This window comes from Anopheles funestus, chromosome 3RL (assembly GCF_943734845.2).
Source record: "Anopheles funestus chromosome 3RL, idAnoFuneDA-416_04, whole genome shotgun sequence".
In the NCBI taxonomy this organism is placed as follows: domain Eukaryota; kingdom Metazoa; phylum Arthropoda; class Insecta; order Diptera; family Culicidae; genus Anopheles; species Anopheles funestus.
This window is the reverse complement of record NC_064599.1, coordinates 63,780,718-63,804,867: the sequence shown is the minus strand read 5'-3', so window position 1 is coordinate 63,804,867 and position 24,150 is coordinate 63,780,718. Positions and strand designations below refer to the sequence as shown.

General features: G+C 39.7%; 1 protein-coding gene across 3 annotated transcripts in view; it reads right to left on the bottom strand.

Moving 5' to 3' along the window:
• Positions 1-24,150, bottom strand: part of LOC125766872 (focal adhesion kinase 1) — an 82,836-nt gene that overhangs the window by 48,568 nt on the left and 10,118 nt on the right. The window contains exon 2 of one of the 3 annotated variants that reach the window (XM_049432939.1): positions 1,776-2,618. The exons of the other annotated variants lie outside the window; for them this stretch is intronic. Coding sequence (XP_049288896.1) covers positions 1,776-1,849 — 74 coding nt within the window. The 5' untranslated portion in view covers positions 1,850-2,618. The remainder of the gene's footprint in view (positions 1-1,775; positions 2,619-24,150) is intronic. 3 annotated transcript variants of the gene reach the window in all.

The following is a 24,150-nucleotide window of genomic DNA, read 5'->3' as shown; positions in this document are numbered from 1 at the left end:
ACACACGCATAAACATTGCTTATAGCGTAGAATTTAAGCTTATACTATCCTTATTCTTTTTCTATTTCCTGTTTTTGGCAATTGTTTTTCCTACTCCGAAGAAGAATCTAGACATCCAATCACAGGACCAGCAGGGATTAAAAAAAAACTAACATTTGTTTCATTCTACTGCAGCATAATGGATTCGAAAACGGTCTGTCTGTTTGTGTGATCGGCATGAATTATTAAACCGGTCAAAATGGTGAAAGATACGAAAGGCACGAACATCACATTCTAGCTGCCATACTACTGATTCTTTATTTGAACAAATGTTTACCAATTCTAGACCACGATGCTGCACCACTATTCTATCTATACGGCAGTCTAGCAGCGATGGAACAGCTCTTTCAGGGAACGGCAAGAAAAATCAATTTAAAAACGAGATTCGTAAAGTATTATGAAAAAAAAACAACCAAGCTGACGTGAATTGTTTCCAAGCGTCTTATGTAAGACGTTAGGAACAATTTCTGCCTAAATAAATCTTTCAACAGAAGAAAGAGTTTAAAAGTAACTAACAACGCTTCGAAACATTTCCTGCATCGATTACCTGTAATGATAATCTATTTTTCAATCTGTTTTTGTGAAGTTGTTCAGCAATCGCCAATAAAACCCACTTTACATGATATATCTTGTGCGAGAACTCAACTAATGGGAATCGTACTAGGAGGAAAAGCTATTGCCGGATATGAGCAATTATTTTGTTCAACTGATAGTTCAAGAGTTCTGAGTTACTTCTTACCGAGAATTCTTGATAAAGATAATGAAAGAGAATCAACATGTTGTAATTAAAAAAAGCCGCGGATATCCTCAATACAGATATGAATTGCTTTGTTCTTATGGATAAACTTTAATGATAGTGTAATTGATCATGTTTTAGTTTGCATCACGGTGAAATCCCTATCGTTAGACACAAAAATTATGTTTCTCTTCTAAATAAATTACAAATTTAAGCTGCTGAAATTCTCCAAATTGAATAATAATTTTAAAGCATATATGACACGAAGCTAAATCTATCAATACCACATATCCTTGCTTCTTTAGAATACGAAATAAAATAAAACCCCGTACTGTGCAATGTGGAACACACATGGTCATAGTGTGGGCGATAAGAAAAAAAATCCCTTACCAATGTAAACAACCTTCACTTGTCTTGTAACATCGATGGCCCACGATCGATTGTGAGTAGCGGTAGTACCAAATCTCAAGAAATAGTGATCGAATTAAAACACACACCTAAACACACTGGAAAACATAAAATCACTGTCAGTATGTTACATCTGGGGTCTTTGCGGCTCAACAAATCTTCAGCGTAAATGTCGGCCACGTTGCCCCCTGTCGGTCATCAAATCCCACGTCCATCAACGATGGTTGGGCGTACAGTTGATTTAAGCTTTGAAGGGTTATGGGAAAATAAAAACCACCCGTTGGCCGTCATTACCACGCAACGGAAATAAATAATCAACATATTCTACACCCATGTGATTAGGTTGAACATTTTATGCGCTGAGGTTCTTAATCGTGCGATATACTTTTCCCATCCGACGAACGAATTTATGGAAGGATTAGGGAACCGACCCGATGCTAGTTGGTGTAACATCACTTACCTGAAATGAAATAAAACTTGAAATTAGAAATTTTAGAGATGTCACTCAATTTATGTGTATATGAATAGTGGTAAAACTGTCAAACCATGGCATTAATGTTAAGCTGTTTATGGAACTCTTTCTAATACTTACGTTGTGTCCAGGTACTGGAAGTACTGATAGACCGGCTTCCGGTAAAGAAATCCTTCCGCTTTTTCCACCATCATAATATGCTTGCATAGAACGTCTAACTGTAAAACCTTCGATCGAATTTCCGTTAGGTTTTACAAGATCCAAAACTGAGGATCCTATTTCTCACTGGATCGCCGATTGTTTCATAACAAAAATTCTACCGATTTTCAAAGTACTTTCACACAGCAATTTACTTTCACTGCCTCTTTAATGATCTGCTACTTTAATGATACGCTGTCATAAATCAAACAGTTCCGATGAGGCTCATCCTTCGAAGATGTGATAAAGGCAGTACGTGAAATTGTCGCTAAAAACTTTTTAACACCACGCAACACGCTCTGATTATTTTCACCGTCTTGTGAAGCTTGGAATTGCCCTCCGTAAATCATTCGCTCATTTACTGGGGAAGAGGGGCGGTTTTTTTTACGACCGTTTTGACAACAGCAAACGAATGTTGCCAGGTTTCACCGATCGTTAAGCTTCTCACTCTGGGACAAAAGAATTAGCGGTTACGGAGCGGGGTTTGCAGCACTTTTTTTTGTTTTGATTTTAGATGCTATTAAAACTTTCTCACTTCTTCGGAAGGAAAATGCTAATTATGATTTCCTTTTTCGTTATGCGTTTTCTCGATTCTTTTTTTGGTCGTTTATCACAGCTTTAACCAAGAGTACGTCGATTTATTTGATGCACTCCCCGTAAGGCACCGATTTGTTTTTATTTTTATTCTCAACGTTTTACATACAACATGTCGTTTTTGTCGATCACTGAAGAATCTATTGTTAAAATAGACTGATACACTTTTATCTGAAATAAAATACAAATATTGCTTAGGATTTTTCGCGTATTTTTGTACATGTTTCCTTCTATTCGTTTGTAATCCTTGTATAGCGAGACTCAAAAACAATTTCTAGTGCCTTTTCATATTTTGTTTTTGGTTTAACATAGGAACAAAAGTGCTAGTTACAATAAAAATCATTACAATGCAGATCCCACAAATTCAAGCAATACCAATGCGACTTCCTTACATTGCCCAATTTACCCAATCGTCCCATGTCCATATGCTATGAGGTTGGTGAAAGAGACTTCTGTCAAATTATTTATGACCATAAACAAAAGCCAATTTTCCTTCAACCAAACAGCACACGCATAGCGCAATGAAGAGCATAGAGTCAAAGATCTTCTTTGGACACGCGATGTACCGAAAATAAACACACGACCGTTCCAAGTATGCTGCTGCTTCGACGTGTCATCGTAAGAACGTCAAGATGAAGCAAAGAAAACGGATGGGTCTTGTGTAACGGACACGCTGCTGTATCCTTTGTGGTGAGTTACGGATAAGATCTACTTGAAAACAGCATGGATCTTCACCCTGTTTTACGACATCCTTCAGTGGGAACGAACATTACAGGTCTCAGTTGTAAACAAAATAATTACCGCGCGTCTGGTTTTGTGGCTTCAATTACTTGTTAAACTTGTGTTATGGTTTTGCTTTTGCCATGTTCTCCGAAAATTGCTACTTTCAAGGAGTTTACTTATGTTGTTTCTTCTGTTTCATTTATGGTTCAGTAGGATTCGGCAGATAAACAAGTTTGGTGTATCTTTCTTTTGTCTATGATTGCTCTCAATGAGCGACAATGTCAATGACAGAAGTCAATGTAATAGGATCTTCGTTTTTGTAAGCAGACTATTGTATTGTTTTAAAGGAAGGAACTTACACATGAACTTAAGAATATTTTTACAAAAATCTTAAATAATACCATTATAATGTTTAACTCTTGAATACCTTATCATTCATACAACTTTTCCCATTTATTACAATGAATCGCACAACGGACAATGTACAATGAATGAGTCTTATCGTTGTCCAAACTCTAGTGATAATTCGTACATTGTGAACATCACTTCCTGGCTAAAGAAACAATATTTCACAGCTGTTTCTTTTCGGTAATACAAGCCACCAAGAAGGAACTAAACGTCAAACCATCAAAGAGCTCCTTTTAAAGCAAACGTCATTATTTTCCTCCAAATATAGCTGCCGGAGTGTTCGACCAAACCCCAAAACCTGCCCAGTTAGCAGGTTCCATGAACTATGTTCAAGGATAACTGTTGATAATAGGAAGAAATAAAAATACAATAACATACACAGTGATCAGCATTGCCCGATGATCGTAGGATCAATTTGAACGAAATTCGGGGCGGACAACTATTGTACGGTCGTTTAACACCTTCCTTCTCCAGCAGCGTGTGACTAGACCGCAGTTAAAATGCACATCACACAAAACACACCAACTGGCGTAAGACAATTCTCATGTTCCATGCTCGTGTGCGGAACATCAAAACAACATCATTTATCATGACGCAGCGATTACGGTGTCATTTTTTTTTGTTTCTTTTGCTTTTGCACATCAGTATTGGAGGGCGCTGCCCAGATGTCTAGAGAAAAGACACCGCAACAGCTTAGTGAGATGAGGAGTTAGTAACACATTAACCAACAATTGTCGATCGTATGGAACGGGAAAAGGGGTGAGTCTCGCTGTATTGCACGCGGTTACCGGGGCCATCAGAACTTCCTGGAGTTCCTAATTTGGAAAGGTGTTTAAAGCGTTGTTAATAATAGTGTGTGCATGCGGCACGGCTTGGCAGCAAACTGCCATGGCTGAATCATGAGTTACATACTGGAGGTACTGGACAGCGCTTAAACAACACATTTCATACATCTTAAGAACATTCGGCAGAGAGAACGCCAGACCGGCGATCATTAGCATACCGTCCCGTCGTTTCCATTTATGGTACTGGGTGCCATGACTCGGTGCTGGATTAGTTCCAGAACCTGACTGCTAGACATAGCCGTCGTCCAGGAAACGTGCTGCCACCACTCGTAGTGAGATCGATCCGAATGATCCATAAATCGATAGATCAATACTCACTTGCATGAAGAGTTGTAATTGCAACTGATGCTTTTCATCCTGAACGCTGTAACCATGGTATTTGACGGCGAGATTATTAACATCATGTTAATGACGATCGTGCACAATGTGCGATGTGGTGTAATGACATAGACGTATGGAAATCGTGGCTCACAACGTAAAGTTCCTGGGCGACGCAATGTCTCACGCGCCTAGATTCTAAGTGTTTTTCAAGGTGCGATCGGAGTCACGGTTTTTGAAGTCGGTAACTTCCGTTTGCCAATAGTGTCTAACACACTGTCTAACTAGTGTGATCGACTGTGTGAATGTTTACAACGTTTTTATCCCGTTTATGGGAACACCGCAATTCCGCGACAGCATCGGGAAGAGTGGAATAGACACAACAATCAAAGTCATTCATGTATCTTGCACGGGCATTGACTAAAATGATTTCATAGTAACATTTACGAAACTTAACTTATCTTAGAGTCATTAAGATTCCAGCATACCTGTCAAGTACCTGTATTGCACCAGAAGACTCGGAATGCGTCAGATCTCCAAAGTGTTTAATAATCAACTTCATTTCCATTTGATATATCGTACTAATCTATCGCAACATACACTTTTGGAAGCTTATCATCACAACAGCGCGGACTCAATGGAAACACAAAAGGTTGAACACTTTCCTCTCTGGAATCACCCGCATTTGGAATATATGAACCGTCACTGATGTGCCGCGCTGGCTGCGCCTTTGTTGGTGTGTTGCTTAATTGACACAAATTGCTCATTTTCTCATCAGTTCCGCCGCTGGCTACAGACATAACTTTTCTAATCGTTGACGACATCAGCAGCAGCAGCAGCGGCACCAAAAAGCAATAGCAGAGGGACATCAATGACTGAATGCCGAACTTAAGTGAACCGAATCTCTGAATGCTACCAACATATTCACGGCGATATCTGTTCTGTTAGGCTCTAGGTTTCTTCGCAATATTCAAACGCATAGAAATTATGAGCCCAAATTTGTGTTGATGGCATCCACTTTCGGTTGAATGCACTAAAATGGCTTCAACATAAATTTCATAGGCCGAGGTCTCGAAAGTCACGATGATGATGACACTTTAAATTTGACTGGGACAACGCAGCTATATGAAAGAAGTCACTACAAGACCCAATATTCTACGACCAATTTCGAAAGTAAAGAAAGGTCTCTGCATCATGTATGCCCATCCGAACTTTCCGTCCTACTTTGGTGGTCGTCACTACATCGACAGCAACCGTTTGAAGCCCCCGCAGGTCAAACCGACCAGGCCACTGTGTTGTGTTGCATTTCAATCACGATAATTACCCCGCCTTTACCTCCAATAGGAATGAAGCGTGTACAGTGGCGGTAAGACTACCGCCAAAGAGAGACCCTAACGGATGAAATTAGAAAATCAATCGCGGTTCCGGTCACCGGTGGCGGTGTGTTTCGATCGAAGCAATTGATTTACCCTTCCCCTTTTTGGACGCTTGGGGCCTGCATGGCATAATTGATTTTTAAACAAACCCTAATAATGATATGCAAATAGAGAAAACCCGTTGCTGTGGTCCCCTCTGTACACCCGGTGTGAACTGCAGGTGTGCCCTATCTGCTGGATTACATCAGAAGCACCACCAGCCACAGGAGGACCACAGTTCAAGAGTATAAAAGAGTATAAAAAAATAATGTTATCCATAGCTGTAAATCCGTTAGACTCACAACGGAACAGTGGTACCGAGAGCTTCTTATAAATGCAAAAAGGCACGGCAGCGTAGTAGCATAAATTCTCTTGAAGTGTTTGCCATAATTCATTGATAAAAGTAGTACGGTGTATTATCGATCTCTATGGCTCTATGGCACTGAACCTAAAGCTTTTTAAAGGAACCCATATATTTAAATAATAAAATTTATACATTTTCTGTTGAAAGAGGTTGACTTCGTGAAAGTAAATTTGTATGCAATTCTAAAATAATACTAAAACTGGTTAATATTCATGCATTTCTTTGTGTCTTTTAGACCATACGTTTGAATAAGTACAAGTAAATTGCGGAAAAAGCGCAAATGACACGTTCAAACACAGGGTTGCATTTTTAGTACCTTGCATTACCAAGACTAATTGCTGGCATTTTTATCCACGCTCGACCAACGTCGGAAGATATAATAAATGGGAGGACTAAGACAAATTCTTGTCCATTAGTCCAGGAATATTCTCCGCACTGTTGGCACAAGCAATTATAAACGTATAAAACTACATTATTCAGCGAAGGATTCGTTTGCTTTCATGTTTATCTTTGGTTAAACCCAGCGGGGCATGACTTCTAGCAAAAAAAACGGGGTGAACTTCTTGCAGCATCATCTATCAAGGGAATGGATGCAAAATCATTCTTTCCGGTTCGAAGGTACTCTAGCTAGTCCTCTCTATAGTGGGTCGATGCATCTGTGAAGGATTCTAATTCCGTACCAACCGATATTGTTTCCCGTAATTTCATCTGTCTTCGTGCTGTCATTCGAACTGTGCCCACCGACACCATTAGGTAGCCATTAATATCCACCCCGGAGAGCGGACGGAATGTGCAAGAAAAATGAATGCCCAAATGGTGTTTGTTTCTGTGTATGCAAGATGTTAATTTCCTATTGCCACAAGATTTACTATATCATCGATCCTTCTTGGCGCTGGTTCTTGCGTTCCCAGGACTTTAAGCTGTGCTGAAGCTTGCGACTGTGCGCTGTATAAGGGCAACGGCGTATATGAACGTGCCATCACGCTGCGTTGTATGCAATTTATTAACTACCATTGACAATAAAATTAAAAACTCATAACATCCGTTTCGGCCGGGCGGTTTGCATCATGGTTTCTGGGCTTACTGCATTTCTCATGCTGCTGTTGTTGTTACCGAGGGTGCAATGCACTCCACTACCACGTGCACCACAAACAAAAGAAAGAAAAAAAAACACACACAAAGAACATTCCCCAGTGGGTGAAGCGTCAGCAAGGAACTATGTCTGCCGATGCATTTGGGGGCATGCATATACCTTCTAGTTTAATGGGCAGGTAGGTTGACTGGCCGGCCGGACGCATTTTCCGGTTTCCGTTTCGTAGCGAAATGATCGTATATATGAATTTATTTATAGCTAGAAAATAACTTTATCAGTGGAATAAATTTTGCAAGCAAAATAAAACAAATAAAAAAGTTTAACGGCATGAATAATGTGATAATTTAAGAAAGTTTTAGCAAGTGCATAAAACAGTCCTTATAGACAAAATCATACGTCAAAGTATAAATTCAAATAAAGTCAAGCGATCGCCGAAGAGGTAAAACGAGAATCAAATATTACTAAACGTTGTTATTACGTTGTTACCGTCGTTTTACTGAGACGATCCGATGGTATAGGTGATATCGGCCCCGCTCAGGACACGACATGGCTGGGTTTCAAATCCCAAATAAACCGTACCTAATTCTGAGTGCGTAAATTGGGAACCAGGAAAAAAATAATTGCAAACTTTATATATTGAGAGGGTTGTAATGATGTTACAAAAAAAGTATAAATATAGTTATTAAAATACCTTTCAAAAAAATACTAAGTAATTAAATTTATTTCCTCTCAACAGCTGCCGTTGAAAGCACTTTATTTTGCATATTGAATAAGCACATGTTTGTAATGGCATATTTCAAGACGTACCAAGACATATGTTTAACGTTATAGGTTGCAAGAACATGCTGCATATAATTAAATATGAACATTATTATAACCATCAAGCATCCGTTGACCGCTGCCATCCTAAATTTCCATCTTAATGAACGTCCCTTGGTTGCATGCCGATAAAAAAAAACGTACGGCGCATAAAAGAAGGTTCGTTTATTTATTTATTCCCACAAGTTGATGACAATTGAACTGCTGTTTGCCATTTACACTAACTATATCACAGTTGGGTACACAACCGCATCACGCGCATCGCATCCGTTTATCATCGATCAAGCGATCGTTGATAAAGTCGCACTATTAACGTTTGCATCTGTCTTCAAACCCATGCATGGGAAAGCGAGAAAATTATATGAATGGGCAGATGCAACTCGGTTCGTGTAATGCATCGAAGACCTCCGCCTTGCCTGTTTTGGGCCAGCAGTGGTGGTACAAATTTACTTTTCACACCCGGCCCGGTTATTGAACCATGCCGTCCACGATGACATCGCTTATTTTTCCCCACTTTTCACTAAACTACTCGTGCATATGTACATAGAGGGCATAACAAACGTCAGCCATACATACGGTGCACCGTTTGTTGCCGGGGGTTGCCCGAAAGAAAATGTTTAGCATGTGTCAACGAGATCTACGCAACGGAAACTATAGCGGCGTGAGAAAGTAGGGCGTCGATTGGAGCGTCACGTGTTTATTTCTTCTAGCGAGAGGGCTAGAAAACTTACACTATTTTCGATTGTCAATCGAAAACAAAAAAATGAAAGTGGTTGTGAAGAAGAAAAATTAATATGAATTTCTCTCTCATGAAATATATATTCAGTAATGCACTACGTCAAAGTAGAACACTTCAAGGTAATAAAGCAGAAAGTAAATTATCATTACACCTTCACCCAGCCTGATTCAATTACGTACGCATTAATGCAGCAACCGCAAAGAGGTATTGAGTAGAGTTACCAATCGCATAGCTGTGTCCGCCTATCAGTATCATGTTTCATTCATAAATTGAGCTTCATGCGAAACACATGTCACATGCAACTGTCAGCTGACAAATGCATACATCCTGTCACCATGTGGCCATGTACGTACGCCAGTGCACTTATGCTTTACCTTTTCTCTCACACCACATCATCATCATCATCATCATCGTTTTACGCACTTCGCGTGTCCACAAGCATAAACAGAGCTCACATAAAGCGCAACCTATGCGTCATGTCGATTATTGGTTACGGTCGAAATTGTTAACGCCGTCCAGCGCTCTTCCTTACGATCAAGATTTACCGGCCCATGCCCACAAGTAATGATTGCCATATTTGGTGTGGAAGTTGATACGTTTGATTGATTAATTCGTGTGCTAGTCCACGTGCGGCCACATCGAAACTTCCTTTGCGCTTTGCCTGTCAAAACCCTGACTAGCCAAGGCACAAGACAGGTTTTACAGAGGAGAGATTCATGTTGAAAAAAAAAGAGACACACAAAACACGACCCAGCACACCATTATCATCGACGTAACATCAGCTCCATCTCCGTAAGCTCACCGGAAATCGGTCTGTGGCTGCTTAAGGTTGGTCACCTTCGTTGGAGGTCGATACAGGCGCAAAACTTTTGTTCGCTTTTCGCTGGTTAGAACTCGTTAGAATCTGTAACGTCAAATTGAAACTCAATAAATCAGCACCAATCCGGACAGGGGGCAACAACAATCAGCCTAATCGACAGTCAAACATCATCGAACAAGATGACATATAAAAATGGTGGTTTTAAAAGAAGCACCGTCCGACATCATTACTACCAAGATCGCGCTTTTTGGTTTGCGTTTCGTCGATAAACTGACACCAACCGTTAATTAATGTGAAGTCCTTGGAGACTTGAAAATTAAGCATCATCAATATAGGCGTTGATAAAACTCAGGAACAAAAATATTCCAAATTGAGGGACATTGAATTTAGAGACAAGAAATCCCTCAAGATCTGACTGAAGTTATTGTTTCTGTGTTTGAATATCCATAAGGTTTTTTTTCTATTGAAATTTCAATTCGTTTTCTTGATTAACTTTACAAATTCAATTCAATTCAGTACTTCCCAGAATTTTGTACTTCATTTACGCAATTCACATTTACTACAAACTCTTTATCGAATCTACCCGTGTGTGTCATCAGCATAAATATGACGGTAAAATTAAGCTTCCCATTGTTCTACTGCACGTTATGTCTTTATTCACAACGGTTTGTTCGTACCGACACGGCAGGAAATTGCTGAAGTTTTGCGAGACTTCCTTTCCGATTGGCGCATATTTGCGTAACTCTTTGCATTGTGGGTCTGAATGCCTGAAAGCAGGAAAGAGGCGGAAAAGAATTGGTGACGGAATGGGCATATGTCGCGCCGACACACTAGCCAACGGACACATTTTCTCTTGACATGCATTTTAAAATTCAAAACTGATCAAACTAATAGCCGCTGGACAGACAAAATATTTCATGCCAGTGGACACAAAGTTAAATTGCCGGTATTAGATTATGATAGACTGGAGTTAGAAACCGGAATAAGGAATAAAAAGGGAGAAAAAGCGGAAGTGGTAAGAGGGCCTGTGTGGTTAGCAACGTGGACAGTACCTTGTGTGATTGGGTATCGACTGGTTAGGGGTGTTGTGTTAACGATTGTATTTCCTCCTGAGCATATTCTACATTTCCGAACGACACGTGCGTAACAAACTGCACAACAAAGGTTCGATCATGTATGCAAATTTTATACACATAATATTTTGGCCTGTTAAATTATGCATGAGTCCTTCTCTATCTTACCATCCACATACAGGCCCACCCTAAGTTAGCATTCTCTTAACCGCTGAAAGGTGCAAACACCGATGTGGTCCAACTTTGAAGCTATACCGGTTAAATCCATTCAAAAATCGAGATACAAATTAATAAATTAACAAAACGAAAGGTGTGATAAAATAAAAGAATTTTTATTAATACTATGACTTTTTTTGTTGTTGTGCTAAAAGCAGAATATTTAAACGAAGCCAGTTTATTTTGATTTACAACTTGGGTAAGTTAACAAAAACGGGTTTGTTAGCAACGTATTTATGAAAGACACGAGTATAACTGGACAAGCTGCAGATATTCAAACATCGTTCAGGATCACCTCCATCTACTTTATTGACAACCGTTTACTGGGAGACACATTCAACGCTATTATTTTCTATGCCATTCAACTAAAGCTTAAGAAGATCATGCGCGAACAACCCATCCCACGCTTAAACCGGTCAAATGGACATCTCTTTCGATCGGGATTCGGCACGTATGGACATACTGCAAAGCTTTCGCTCAGTTTATTTTCAACTTGTACCGTACATAGGGAAGAGGTTGCAAACGCCTCCGGTACATTCTTCGTCGATACTACAGTACCATAAATACCAACATTTATCATCAATTATTGCTCAGTGTTCGCTGCATACTCTCAAACCTAAAAGGATCTCAAGGAAAATATGTTGGAATTGGAAAGGCCAATTGAATTGGTAGGAATGTTTTAAACATATAAAATATTACAAATTACGCTCATCTCTAATATATGCGCAATACTGCGAATACTCAGTAAACACACAACGAAGTTGTTGGTGATAATTGGCAACTTCATACGGCACTCCTGAGATGAATCATGCCGTGTCCAATAAGTGGACACCAACATCATTGGGTAGTCATTGAATAGTTCGTGGAAAGCAATTAAAACTCGTCACCACGACACACTTCATTACATGAGGAGTTTATGCACAAAATAACGAGATGTGTAAATTTACAATCCAATTATTAACACTGTACCTTGGGTCAATCAGTGGAAATTTCTTAATTGAAGATACCTAGAGAAATAAGCAGTATATAAGCTCCTTTTCGATTTTCACCTGTTAGCCCCAACAATACTCTCAATAAAGCTGGTATTTAACGCAAACATGAAGTTCATCTGGAACGATCCATTCACTACAAACGTATCACGATGTTGAAAACTAATATCCCACCACTTGTTGCAACTGTTGTGCGCAAAAGCTAAGCATTAAATCTCGGCAATGAAACGATATGAACATTACCGACGTAATAACTTCATCCTAACGGAGCTGACAAGGTTCTTGTATGCCATTTCATTCACCAGAGTGCAGCTCCGATAAGGTGTCAAATATCAACGGCCAACCAACTAGCAAGGGCAATTGAGAAAAGAAGCTTCAAGGAAAGTTTCGTGGACGTATCTTGTTGCGGCAACGTTCCGGACTCACTAACGGGTAAATCAAGGAAGTAGTCGGTAGTTGCGATACATAAACATACGGTTAGGGATATCAGTTTACCACGCTACTCCGGGCAGCAGTGTATGGGAGATGAATGGGGCAGCTTACTTGCTGGCGTTGTTAAGACTGGAAGCCTAAACCAGTGAGCTGTGCATCGTTACGAGCATCTAGTTCACAGATCATAGGTTCTTTACGGTCTTTGTATCAGTTTACTGACATCAAACTCTGCTTTGAAATATTGTTTTGAATCTGTACAGCAAAAACTAACATCGTCATTACGATCCAATGCGATACACTCCATAGCCACGTTGACGCTTCTGAACGACTGAATGACCGGTGAGTCATACGGATTGAACTTTTCACGCATGGTTGTGCCGTGTGCTAAATTCATCATTCCTCTGCTTCATACGCGTTCGGAATGGCTTTCGAGTCACGGAAGATAGTCCCATGCCATTGCGACGAAGGGATCAAATTTCTTTTTAATGACTCCCTCGACGAACTTTATTATGGAGAGGTATGGATGGGAAGTACAATGTTAGTTTTAGTATGTTATCGAAAATGGATGGTAAAATAACAGCAATATGGGAAATACAAAATATTCCTCTCCTCGATCCACAATGTGTTTCAATATGAGAAATAAAGGTGTATACAATGCTGCGCAGAATTTGTTTTTTTGCCAAACACTCCCTTCAAGCATAATATCGATCAAACCTCTGTGAACCCTACCTATGTCAATGCACCAGCGGCTTTCAAATATCTTCTAGCACACACAGAACAACAAACTAGCCGCACCTTAATAAATATCTAGTGATGAGCATCAAATTGTGTATTATTTCACTTTACCAAAAACAAAAAGTAAATATGAAAACACACTTTAAATTTAATTAATTAATGTAATAAGAAAGATTTTTAAATTATCAAAATAAAAATAGATATAACTTTAACTTTAAACTCGTCAAAATTCACTAATACTTTTCTAATAGTTTGCGAGTCACTCAGCTCCTCAACAGATTGTCTCATGTCTAACTCTAAAGCATTTCAATCCAGACTTTTGTGGCGTAATCCTTCCCTTTTTTTGCAAATCTTTCTATTTCTAATCTTCATTCCTCCGAAACGCAACAATCAAGAGCATCACCAATAAAGTCATTTATTTGGATTTTGAGGATTAAATGACAGTTTAGAAATCCGACCACGCGAATTGGGTTGGAAGGATGCGTTGGAAGATGTTGCGCTTCATTATGTTAGGAATGAAGTCAGCTTATAAGGTCTTAAGTAGCAAACCATTCTTACAAAACGAGCTTACCAGTTCTGAAAACCCGAAAGGATAAGTAAACCTCAAATTAAACCCAGTTGTCTGGTGGTAGGTTGGCAAACTTATAAGTTTTTATCCCCCCAAAATCGCATTGCGATGCTTCAATGTTTGCTTGAAGTGAAAGGCGCTGTCTTAACCATTTAACATGATGAACAAAATGTTATGATTACATTATTTTCACAGGGGGAAGTTTCATTGCGGCAGAACAATACCAAAAGCAGTCCCTACAGAGCCCAACATTTTATCTGCTATTTCCTCTCGAAGGCTATAAACATGAGTTACGTTAATGTTTGCTTTACTACTACTGTTTCGCATAAACTCAACAGGCAAACAGTTGATCCCCTGGTGAGAGCTCGAACAGAAAAGTTGCGTGGTAAGGCAGCATAAATCTATCTACCCTGTGCTGCGGTTCTGAACAGGAATCTATCCGGTCGGAAGTTGCGTTGGATGGGAAATAAGAATCGTTACAGTTTCTTGCTGAGAGCGAGAGAAATTGGCTTACTTAAACAGTGCTATTTGACTGTCTAGCCAAAAACGTTAGCTACCAATCAGATTTACACCTGACCGTATTTGAAGACGCTAAGGTGTAGATATTCCAAGCTTTCTAACCACCTGCCACGGATGCAAAGCTTAAATATTCAAACATTTTGGATCCTTATCGGAAACCATAACCAGAAATGTAAAAAAAAACGTTTGCTCTATGTCGCTTATCACCCAGAAATGTTCGATGTAGGGGTTCTGATAATGAAGGGGAAAACGGAAATTTTAGTTACGTTACCAACATTGGTGTTGCATATTCATGAAGGACAGGATGTTTTACATAACACTAAAGATTGACCCCGTATAGTCGAGATCAGTTACTGGCAAGCGTACAGCAAGGCACGCATAAAAAGATACCACAGGAAGTAAAGTAAATAATCGACAAAAGATAAAAAAAAATGACACACAATAACATACAAGAAGCAAAAAAAACACGCAAATGCATAATCCTGGAAAAAAACACACACAGAACGGAGTTACAGCAGAAAGTAATCCAAACCATGATTGCGTCAATTCATGACCCTGACCCCTTTGGTACGGGTCCAAGCCCTTCGGCTGCAAGGGATTGTCCTGAAGGGAACAGAGCTGAGAGAGCATGAAATATGGTTCTGTTGACGCAAGAATGGGCAAGAAGAACGGGACAATGCCGTGCCATTCATAAGCCTGCAAAAGCCCACGCAACCGTTGGGCTTTTTGGGTTTCGGTGTTCTGGAGTTACTGCCAAATGTTTGCCAAAACAAAAACAGTTATCGAATCTGTATGAGTTCACTGGAGAACAAAGGAAAGCTAGCTTACGCAACACTGTAAACTATGTTAGGTCATGCGACTCTTTTTCAGGTTAAACTATTTACAATGAACTTTCATCTTTTTCTGGCACAATGGGTAATTATTATTAATTTAAAATAAAAAGTAAAAAAATATAGTTTCAAGAAGTTTAAAAAATCGTTTAAAATGGGATTCAAACTAATTATTATGAATTTAATTAAAGATGACACAACGAAGGTAGATTAAACCTGTTATGAGCCAATTTTGCAAAATGTCATGTAGATATCTTAGTTACGTCGCGGTGAAAAAAAACTGAAATAAACGACTGCCAACCCAACCTGACTAAGACTTCCAGCTGATTACAGTAATTTAATGCTCACTTGCGGCCCTGAACAAGGTCCGACCTTTCCCAAGCACCCTGCTTTACCTCCCTGTCAATCAACCAATCAATCTGTGGCGGCCACCGGCAGTTCACTGACTTCAGCAATTGCTGACGGAACGGAACATTAGCTCCTCGTGTAGCTGTCAATTGAACAGGCTCGTCGAAAGCGTTTTTAGAATCCGGTGCCGCTAAACGATTAAATCGTTTGACATTGTCTCCGCCTGACGTAGAACGTTCCGCTCGTCTTGTGTGAAAACCTGAACTCCGAAGAGAGAGAAAGAGTAGCAGTAGTACTTTGATTTTTGTACACAACAAACACGAAACAATCGTCTTTGTATGCCGACAACGAACCAATAGATGATGACACGTGTGCATCATTTGAATGGGACCGATGAGAGCGCTACTTAGCCTTTGGCTTTATCTGTTTCTGTTTCGAGGTTATGTGTATATATTTTGTGCCAATCCTGAACTTTTCAGCTGCACCAAACAAAACGGTCTTAAGATGCAGCTGATGAAACAGTGGCCGGCAGCAACACCGTACACTGTGCTGTACGGCTGTATCTTTTGCGTAAAGCAGGCCAACACTGATAAGACTCTTTTCGTCGCCATTGGCCATCGTCATCATCCCTGCCACCGGGGCGAGTAGTTGAGTTCGTTGGACCTAAAACACGAAGAAACGATGAAGAGTCCCTCGCCTTTTTTTCTCTCTATGCTCTAATCTGTGGTGGGTCCATATTTGATAAGTGTGCACTCGGAAAATGTCATATAGTAAAGAGACATACCCTTTCTTCTGAAGTGGCCTGACACAATGTTTTTAAGTAATAAGTGGAATGACTTGTGACGGTGAAGTGATTCTACAAGATGAAGGATTAATACTTTGATTTGGCCTTTTAAGTGGATTGCTACAGTTATCTTTTGCATAATAATTAAACTGCTTACTTAAATAAGTCTCAAGACAAACAAGGAAACTGTCCACAAAAATATCAGTAACATATAAGGCTACTATTTTTATTGGATGTACTATCAGCTGTCCGCTTAGTGAACACATACAATACATCCTCATTCTTTTCGGTTCTCAAATTGTTAATGTTTAGAAATCAATTGCAGATTAGCATGTAATCCAGAATTTTCACGTAAAAGTGAGGAACTTGGAACATATTTCCATTTCTTAGACACTTGATGTCACGTTTTTATCAATGAAAGTGGAATCTTTACCCTTTTCTCGATTTTTTGTTTATTTGATATCGATTCTTTGTTATACTTTCTCGACCGATATCTTCAACGCTTGGGTAAGCGTTTCTGATATGAAAAGACGGACAGAATCAAAATCAAACTACAAAGTTGAGCCACGATTTGACATCAATTGACAAAGAGTTGAGAAGGATAGAAATATTCTATTCAAAGAGGCAAGTTTTGTGGAATGGTTCCCACGTTCTTGCTTCAACTCGATTCATCAAGGACTTTTTCAACACTTAAAAATTTGTATTAAGATATTTCATTGCAGATATTTTGAACAACAAATTGCAGAATTTATGTTTCCATTCCTGAAGAGTTTAACCACAAACAGAATACAACTAAAACGTGGAATACTAAAATGAAAAAAATATTTCTTCAATTTAATTTAATGGAGGTCACACTGAGGCGGATCCTAAAGTTTACGACTACTACAAAGGCGCGATCTGCTAACTTCACGCCGAATGTGGAATAAGAAATGAGCGATACATAAATTCATTATCCAACCTGCAGATGTCCGAGTACGAGGGCTACCACACAATCAGCAAGCAAACCAGCAATGAAATCGTGACATTTTGCTCACACACACACACACATAAAAAATCGATCGATTTCTGCGCAAGGTTTCATTTTTCATTCTTCCAAGAACCGACCATGTCTCATGTTTCAATCGTCTTCTGCCCGCTGCTGCTGTTGCTGCCAGACCTTTCACAAGTCTCTTCGTGCCTCATCCCAAATATGCCCATAATTCACTTTCAATCGCGACACATCTTGCACCAGGTTTGCATTTCAAATGACCGAAGAAGGTAACCGGAACGAAGTGATGTCCCGGAGAGTAAAGCAGTTTCTTATCATTTATGCAGCGCCCGATGCACATCGTATGGCCTTCAGAATGTCCCACGTTAGTGCACGAGAAGGAGTTTGGTGCATGAATGAATTTACGATTTCGAAACACGAACTCCCAATCAGTCGTCGTTTAAATTACCGATTACCGATGGTGTGCAGGAGGACTTTTTATTTGGAGAAAAAAAGGACGAACAATTCACGATAATGCAGAGATCTACAATTTATCGATCAATGGCGAAGGATACAGAAGATTCCTAGAGTTACATTGGAAAAATTGAAGCTTCGAACTTGCTCCCCCGTACATAATCGAACTTGGACTCGACTTTGGGCTTTTTGGTGACGATGGAGAAATTTGCATTCGTCCATCAGATTAGCATCGGTGTCACGTTACCGTAGGGATGAATCACACTGACCGATGCAACGATTTCATGACAAGTGAAGTTGATTCATCCTGGGAAAGTCTGCGGCCGGTGGATTATTACATGGAATTAGTGATGGGTAAAATGCTGTTTTGGTCGGAATCGATTACGGAGCGCTCCAAATTTGTCGGAATTCGGAATCCGGATAGTAGGTTCGGAACTGGATCATGGAATCGGTTCCAGAATTGGATCCTGAATCAATCCCGGAATCGATTGCGGAATCAGGTCCCGGAATCGGTTCCGGAACTAGAAACGCTTCCGAAAACGGAATCAGAATCAAAAACTGCTGCAAGCATGGAATCACAACCAAGTAGTTCCGATATCTCGTGCCCATCACTACCTGGAATGTTGTGCGGTGCAGTAGCATTACGGAACGAAGCTGTTTCCGAAGGCTTACATGATATGCGGCTTGTTGGATTAAATTTCCTTGCTAAACTACACATCTAACCAAACCACACAAAGTAGTGATCATCTTCAAAGGTGTAACTATTCCTAGAGCAAAAACGAAAACCACAAACATAGAGCTGCGGTTAGACAATTTAACTCCAATTAGTGGCCCTCATATGAGAACCACAATATTGCGGTAATAACTCACGCGGATTGTGATGAAAATTTTAAACACGATTAACATGCATCAATGCATTGATGAAGAATATTTGCAAAAAAAAATACAAACACTGCCAGCAGGAAACTTTCGCTTGCTGCCCTTGAAGAATCGAAGAAACATAGCTGATAACATAATTGCGATGGATTAACCTTCCACAGTCAGTCAAAAGCAGTAACGTTGCTTTTGTTATATCAGCATTAATTACCATGTACAGAGCGAGGGGGAAAAAGGAGCGATTGTTTTCTTTTTACCACTTGCTGGTTGTTTATAGGTTCATAGCCGACAAGAATGTGCCTCTGTTTTCTTTTATTTAAAGTTCAATTTACGTCTCGCGTAGACACGCTACGATAACCAGCACGAAGACGTTTACATTCTTTACTTGCCTTTATTATCGTCATAACCGTTCGTTCGCTATAATAATCAGTTATTTTATGGGACGGGTGAAACATTTTGTGGCAAATTCTTTCCGTTTTTTTTTTTTGTTCCTACTTTCTTATAACCCTTATTTCCTTCTAAAGCCTGCGGGATACAATTCTAGCAAAGGTTTCGGAAGGATTTTATCTTCCACATTGGCGGTACACGTTTTTATCTGTTTTTTTTTGTAGCAAGCTTTAAACATTCATTCTGTCTTTCTTTGTCCGTCCTTTTCATCACTCTGAAAAGCACTATTCGCGTGTAATTTGTAAAGGAAGATGGAGGGGCAAAAAAAGATCATACATTGCTTCGGGCTGATTAATTAAATGAGCTAAAGAGTTACAGATCTCACACCATCTCTCGCCACTGTCAAGTAACGAGCAAGCAGATAATCACAGCAAAATTGCACGACGCAAAAGCAAAACATTGCCGCGAACAGATTGACGATTGAAGGACGGTGGTTTTTTTGTTGTTTTGCTTTTATGCTTGTGCACGTCCATTATGCCGGATGTCCCTTGAACAAGCTAATGTCCCAGCATAAGAAAGCGATAAGAAGCGGTATGGGATAAATCGCTGAATCGGTTAGAATGAAGTAAATGCAACTCACCACACGAGCCCCAACGGCTGTGCAAAAAAAAAAGATTGTCAAACCTAATGGGCCATATTTCTAGCGTCGAAGTGTTTGGAAATGGGAACTTAGCACAAATGTGTGGCGCCAGTAGCTAAATATGATAAGTAACGTGCTAATGCTAAGCGATTAAAATGCAAAACAAAAATAACAGTCATCAGTTCTAGCGCAATGATGTGAGAAAATAAAAATAAACTGTGATTACTTGTTTTCTGGAAGTTGAAGCGATAGTTAAGGGGACGTAAAGTTTATAGCAATTATAGCATTTATAGCAAAAAAGATCACTTGTTTTGAAAAAAGGTACTAACATTATTTAAAACCTTTTAGTAGAAACAAAAACTGTTAATGCTATTTTCTTCAACAGTTCTTCTTCGTCACGCGCAAATCCCCAGACTGAACGATTGAACGCAAATTGTGCATTCAACCGTTGCACCCAAATGTATGTCACCATATCCCTTCCCGCTGCTTTTCTAGCGAATCACCTACCCTAACGGGGTTTTGTGCACAACTTTTTATAACTTAATTTATAGAACAAATTATCAGCAGTCCAGCATCTCCGAATCGCAAAGGAGGCAACTGGCCCGAAGCGAACGTGAAACACTTCATTGCCTATTCCACGCACCATACAAATTCCAAACCCGTTCCGTTATCGTCGATCAAACTGGAACCCAGACCAGGACAGAAAAAAATACGGACCGTTGACAAACGAGCGTTAACATGATTTATGCATGCATCTCAGAGGTTTTACAGCGGGGGTGAAAACGCAACGGAAAAAGATCATATGGAGGGTGTTAAGGGATGTTTTTTTCAGATTTTGTTCTTTCGCCCTTAGGTGACTAGGTTTCAACTACCTTAAGAGCAGTTCCGATGTACCGTGTGTGATAATGTTTAAAGGCAATCCACGCATTTATATACCGCCAGCTAGTTTCTGCCCACTTTCTAGGCCATTTTCTAGAGCATAAGATGAGCTAAAAATAACTTTATCGATAAAAAACAAGTACTCCAAAGCTAATCTCGTTAGTTCAGGGTTGTATATTTACAGGGTTTTGAAAAGGAAAAGGTGATCAGATTTTGCACGAGTTGAAGTGGAGCATGTAGAGGAGGTTGAAAAGATTCCACAACTTTCTCGAACTATTGCGAGTAGAAATCGAATATGTGCAAAGCTTTGTCAACTCATCTCTTTAAACAAAATCAATTTCATTTTGAAACAAAATCCCAAACTCTTCACATTTTAGTTCAAATTAAAAAGAATTCAAAAATGGTTCCTACGTTCTCACTTGATCTCCAAAATCGTGTAAGACTATCTGAAAAAGTAAATCTGACGTAGAATTGTTGAGAGTTGATGAAGGGCTGAAGTTTTTTTCAGTTTTTTTTGAGTTCTTAAAAAATATTAAATTCCGCAACATTACCCTGCAAAAACCCTGTAAGTGATAAAAAAGACATATTGCTTTTTATTCTTTAAGTTGATTGATTGATTTATGATTCATAAAAATAAACACATCAGACAGTAAAAATCAATCAATTATAGAGAACATGATAGCCTTTCATGCAAATACTGATTATAAAACAAAAGGCTGACAACGACAGCAACTGTCAATGATCAACAGTCGTCCGGACATTAACACGAGCCCGGAAGAAATAATGCGGATAATAATTGCACTTCGATTTCGAAAGGTACATCCGTTTCATTAAAGTGACTTGTTTCAGACATTACACCATTTTCTAAAGATAACAACCATTGATAAACAGTACTACAGCATGTGTCTAGGGTTTTTTTTCTAGAAAATATCTAAAATATGGAAATGTCAATGCTGTCATAATGAAAGCCGGCAAATTGAAAATGCTATCTCCCATTGCAGCTTTGAATAGCTTGAGTTGTGTTCTGTTAAAAGGTTCCTAGCGCTATTAACCTTCCCTGGCTAAAACAAAAGCCATTTCGAACGATTTCGGTCCCTTTGCCTGATCACGAAACAAGCTTTTACATTATAATGCACAACCACCACTAGGATGAGGTTTTATGCTTCGCTTCCTTCCACACTAGACCATGAGGCAACCATCTGCTGTTCCGGGTGTCCTTCGTGGATTGTTTTATCGGGGCAAACATATTGAACTCTCCCCATTCTGGAGACCACTCGTGAGGCGAGTAACACTGCACAGCACGGTTGAAGAACATCGCAAAAAAGGACAACCATGGGACACATAAAGATAAAAAATACCTAAACCATAACCGTAGTCCAGAATCGGTGCGGATCAGAGTTCGGGATTCGTAATGGATGTCCCATTTTTTGTGAGATCGAAAAGAAACATCAATGGACGACAAGAGAAACAAACTAAGAACGCACTGGATAGAGATCGCTATATATCGCGACAGGCAAGATATCGAAAACGATGACAACGTTCAATTAACAGTAATTGGATATCGTTCGCACGATAATCATCCGAATGCGTTTTTTTTGTTTTTTAGTTCGCCCTTTCGCAACGACTTTGACTTTACAAACGGGTTGCAAAGCATTTAAAAAAACCGGAGGAAACCAATCTCACACCATACGGCAACGCTTCCGCGTCTGTTGCATACGCTAAAGCTGCAGTGACAAGTTTTTGGTGTAGATAATCCGTCCGTAACTAAAAGGATAAGAGAGGAAAAAAAAGTCGACAAAACTGCGAGAGCGTGGAGAATTCGATTCGTAACAGTGGAAGGATTATTTTTTTCAAGAAGCTAAATCAACGGACTACCAAATTGTTTTTTTTTTTTTGGATATCGATATTGTTTGATGTATAAATCTTATTCTTCTTTTTGACACTACAGCCCGAAGGAAGTCTCTCGTAGGGGCCTTAATATGTTACTGGTATTTTTGGACTGTTTTTATCCGTATCTGGATAGTCCAAAAACGGATGAAAGGAAGACAGAAAAAGCGCAATGCGGATGAGATTTGATACCGGGTCTTGTCGTTTGAAGAATAGCGCCCCTAACCCCTAAACCATCGGAGTGATCCCATACAGGTACGTAACAACTCCAACTACTATCCAACGAAAAGGATAACAAATCTGGAATCACTTCCAAATCGCTAGACATTAGACGAGCATTGTATTAATCGCTTTCTTACATAATCATTTCTTATAAAATATTCACTCAAATACTGCCTGTGCTGTATGAATCAGCATTCGTAACTTGCAAAAAAAATGGATACTCAAATTATCACTTCCACTTAAAACTTCCGGCAATAAATAATAAACCATTTCCTGGCATGCCCCGAACATGCCTAAAACACTATCGAACTTTTTCACCAAGCGTACGAGAGAAAAAAAGAGGAAATAAGATAACCGCCTTTATCCAACCGGCGAAGAAACCTTTTCGGGCATGAGCTCCCATATTATTTTTCAATCAACAACAACCATCATTATCGAACGATTATCTACACTGGCTTCCTTTGGCAGCTTCGACAGTGGAAGCAGTGAAGAAGAATCAGCGTCCAAAATGGGCTTCTTAATTTCCGTCTCAACCATCTAATGGCTACCGGTGGTCTTGGTTGGGGGGCAGTGAGTTTGTGCCGAACTACTCCTCTTGCAACACAACCAACTGCGGGTGCGGCCATTCAATTTTTTAAATCTTGCATATGTTTCACCTCCCTCGTACACCGCGATACTACATCTCGATCGTCAAAGTCACCCGGGCCGGATTTGTTTCGTATTTATAAAGAAAAAAAATCGAACATCCAAACCACATCAGCACGGACCAGGATGGTAGGAAGGTTTGGCTTCTAACTGGAGGATCAAATTTCGCATTTCGAACGGGCGCCACAGCTAAACAAAACGGACGGATCGGATCTATTTTCCACGCCATCGCTTCCTGGTTTCATGACGAACGAAAAAAGTAATCCAGAATTATCAAAACCAGCACCGACACGCCTTTAAGCCTCGCTAAAGGTTGAGAAGTTCCCTCAGCCAACGGCCAAGTTACACAAACATTCCCACCCCAGGCGGGTGCCGTTTCACTTAATTTAATTAGAAGTCTATCCTATTTTACCCCCGTAGCAAATCAATGTTTCCCCGTCATTCTGAATGCTACATAAACTCTGTGCACCAAACAAAAAAAATGCATCCTCTATAGTGAATAAGAAATTGCGACTACCACCAATCATTGATCGTCCACAAACTGGTACACCAACGGGTCTCGCTCATGAGTGATAATCATGATCGAGTAGAATATTTCCATGTAATATAACATGTGTACCAGCAGAAATCACAACTCTCGAAAAGCCTGACGACCTGAAAACCGTATATGGGAAGGAAAAACACTAAT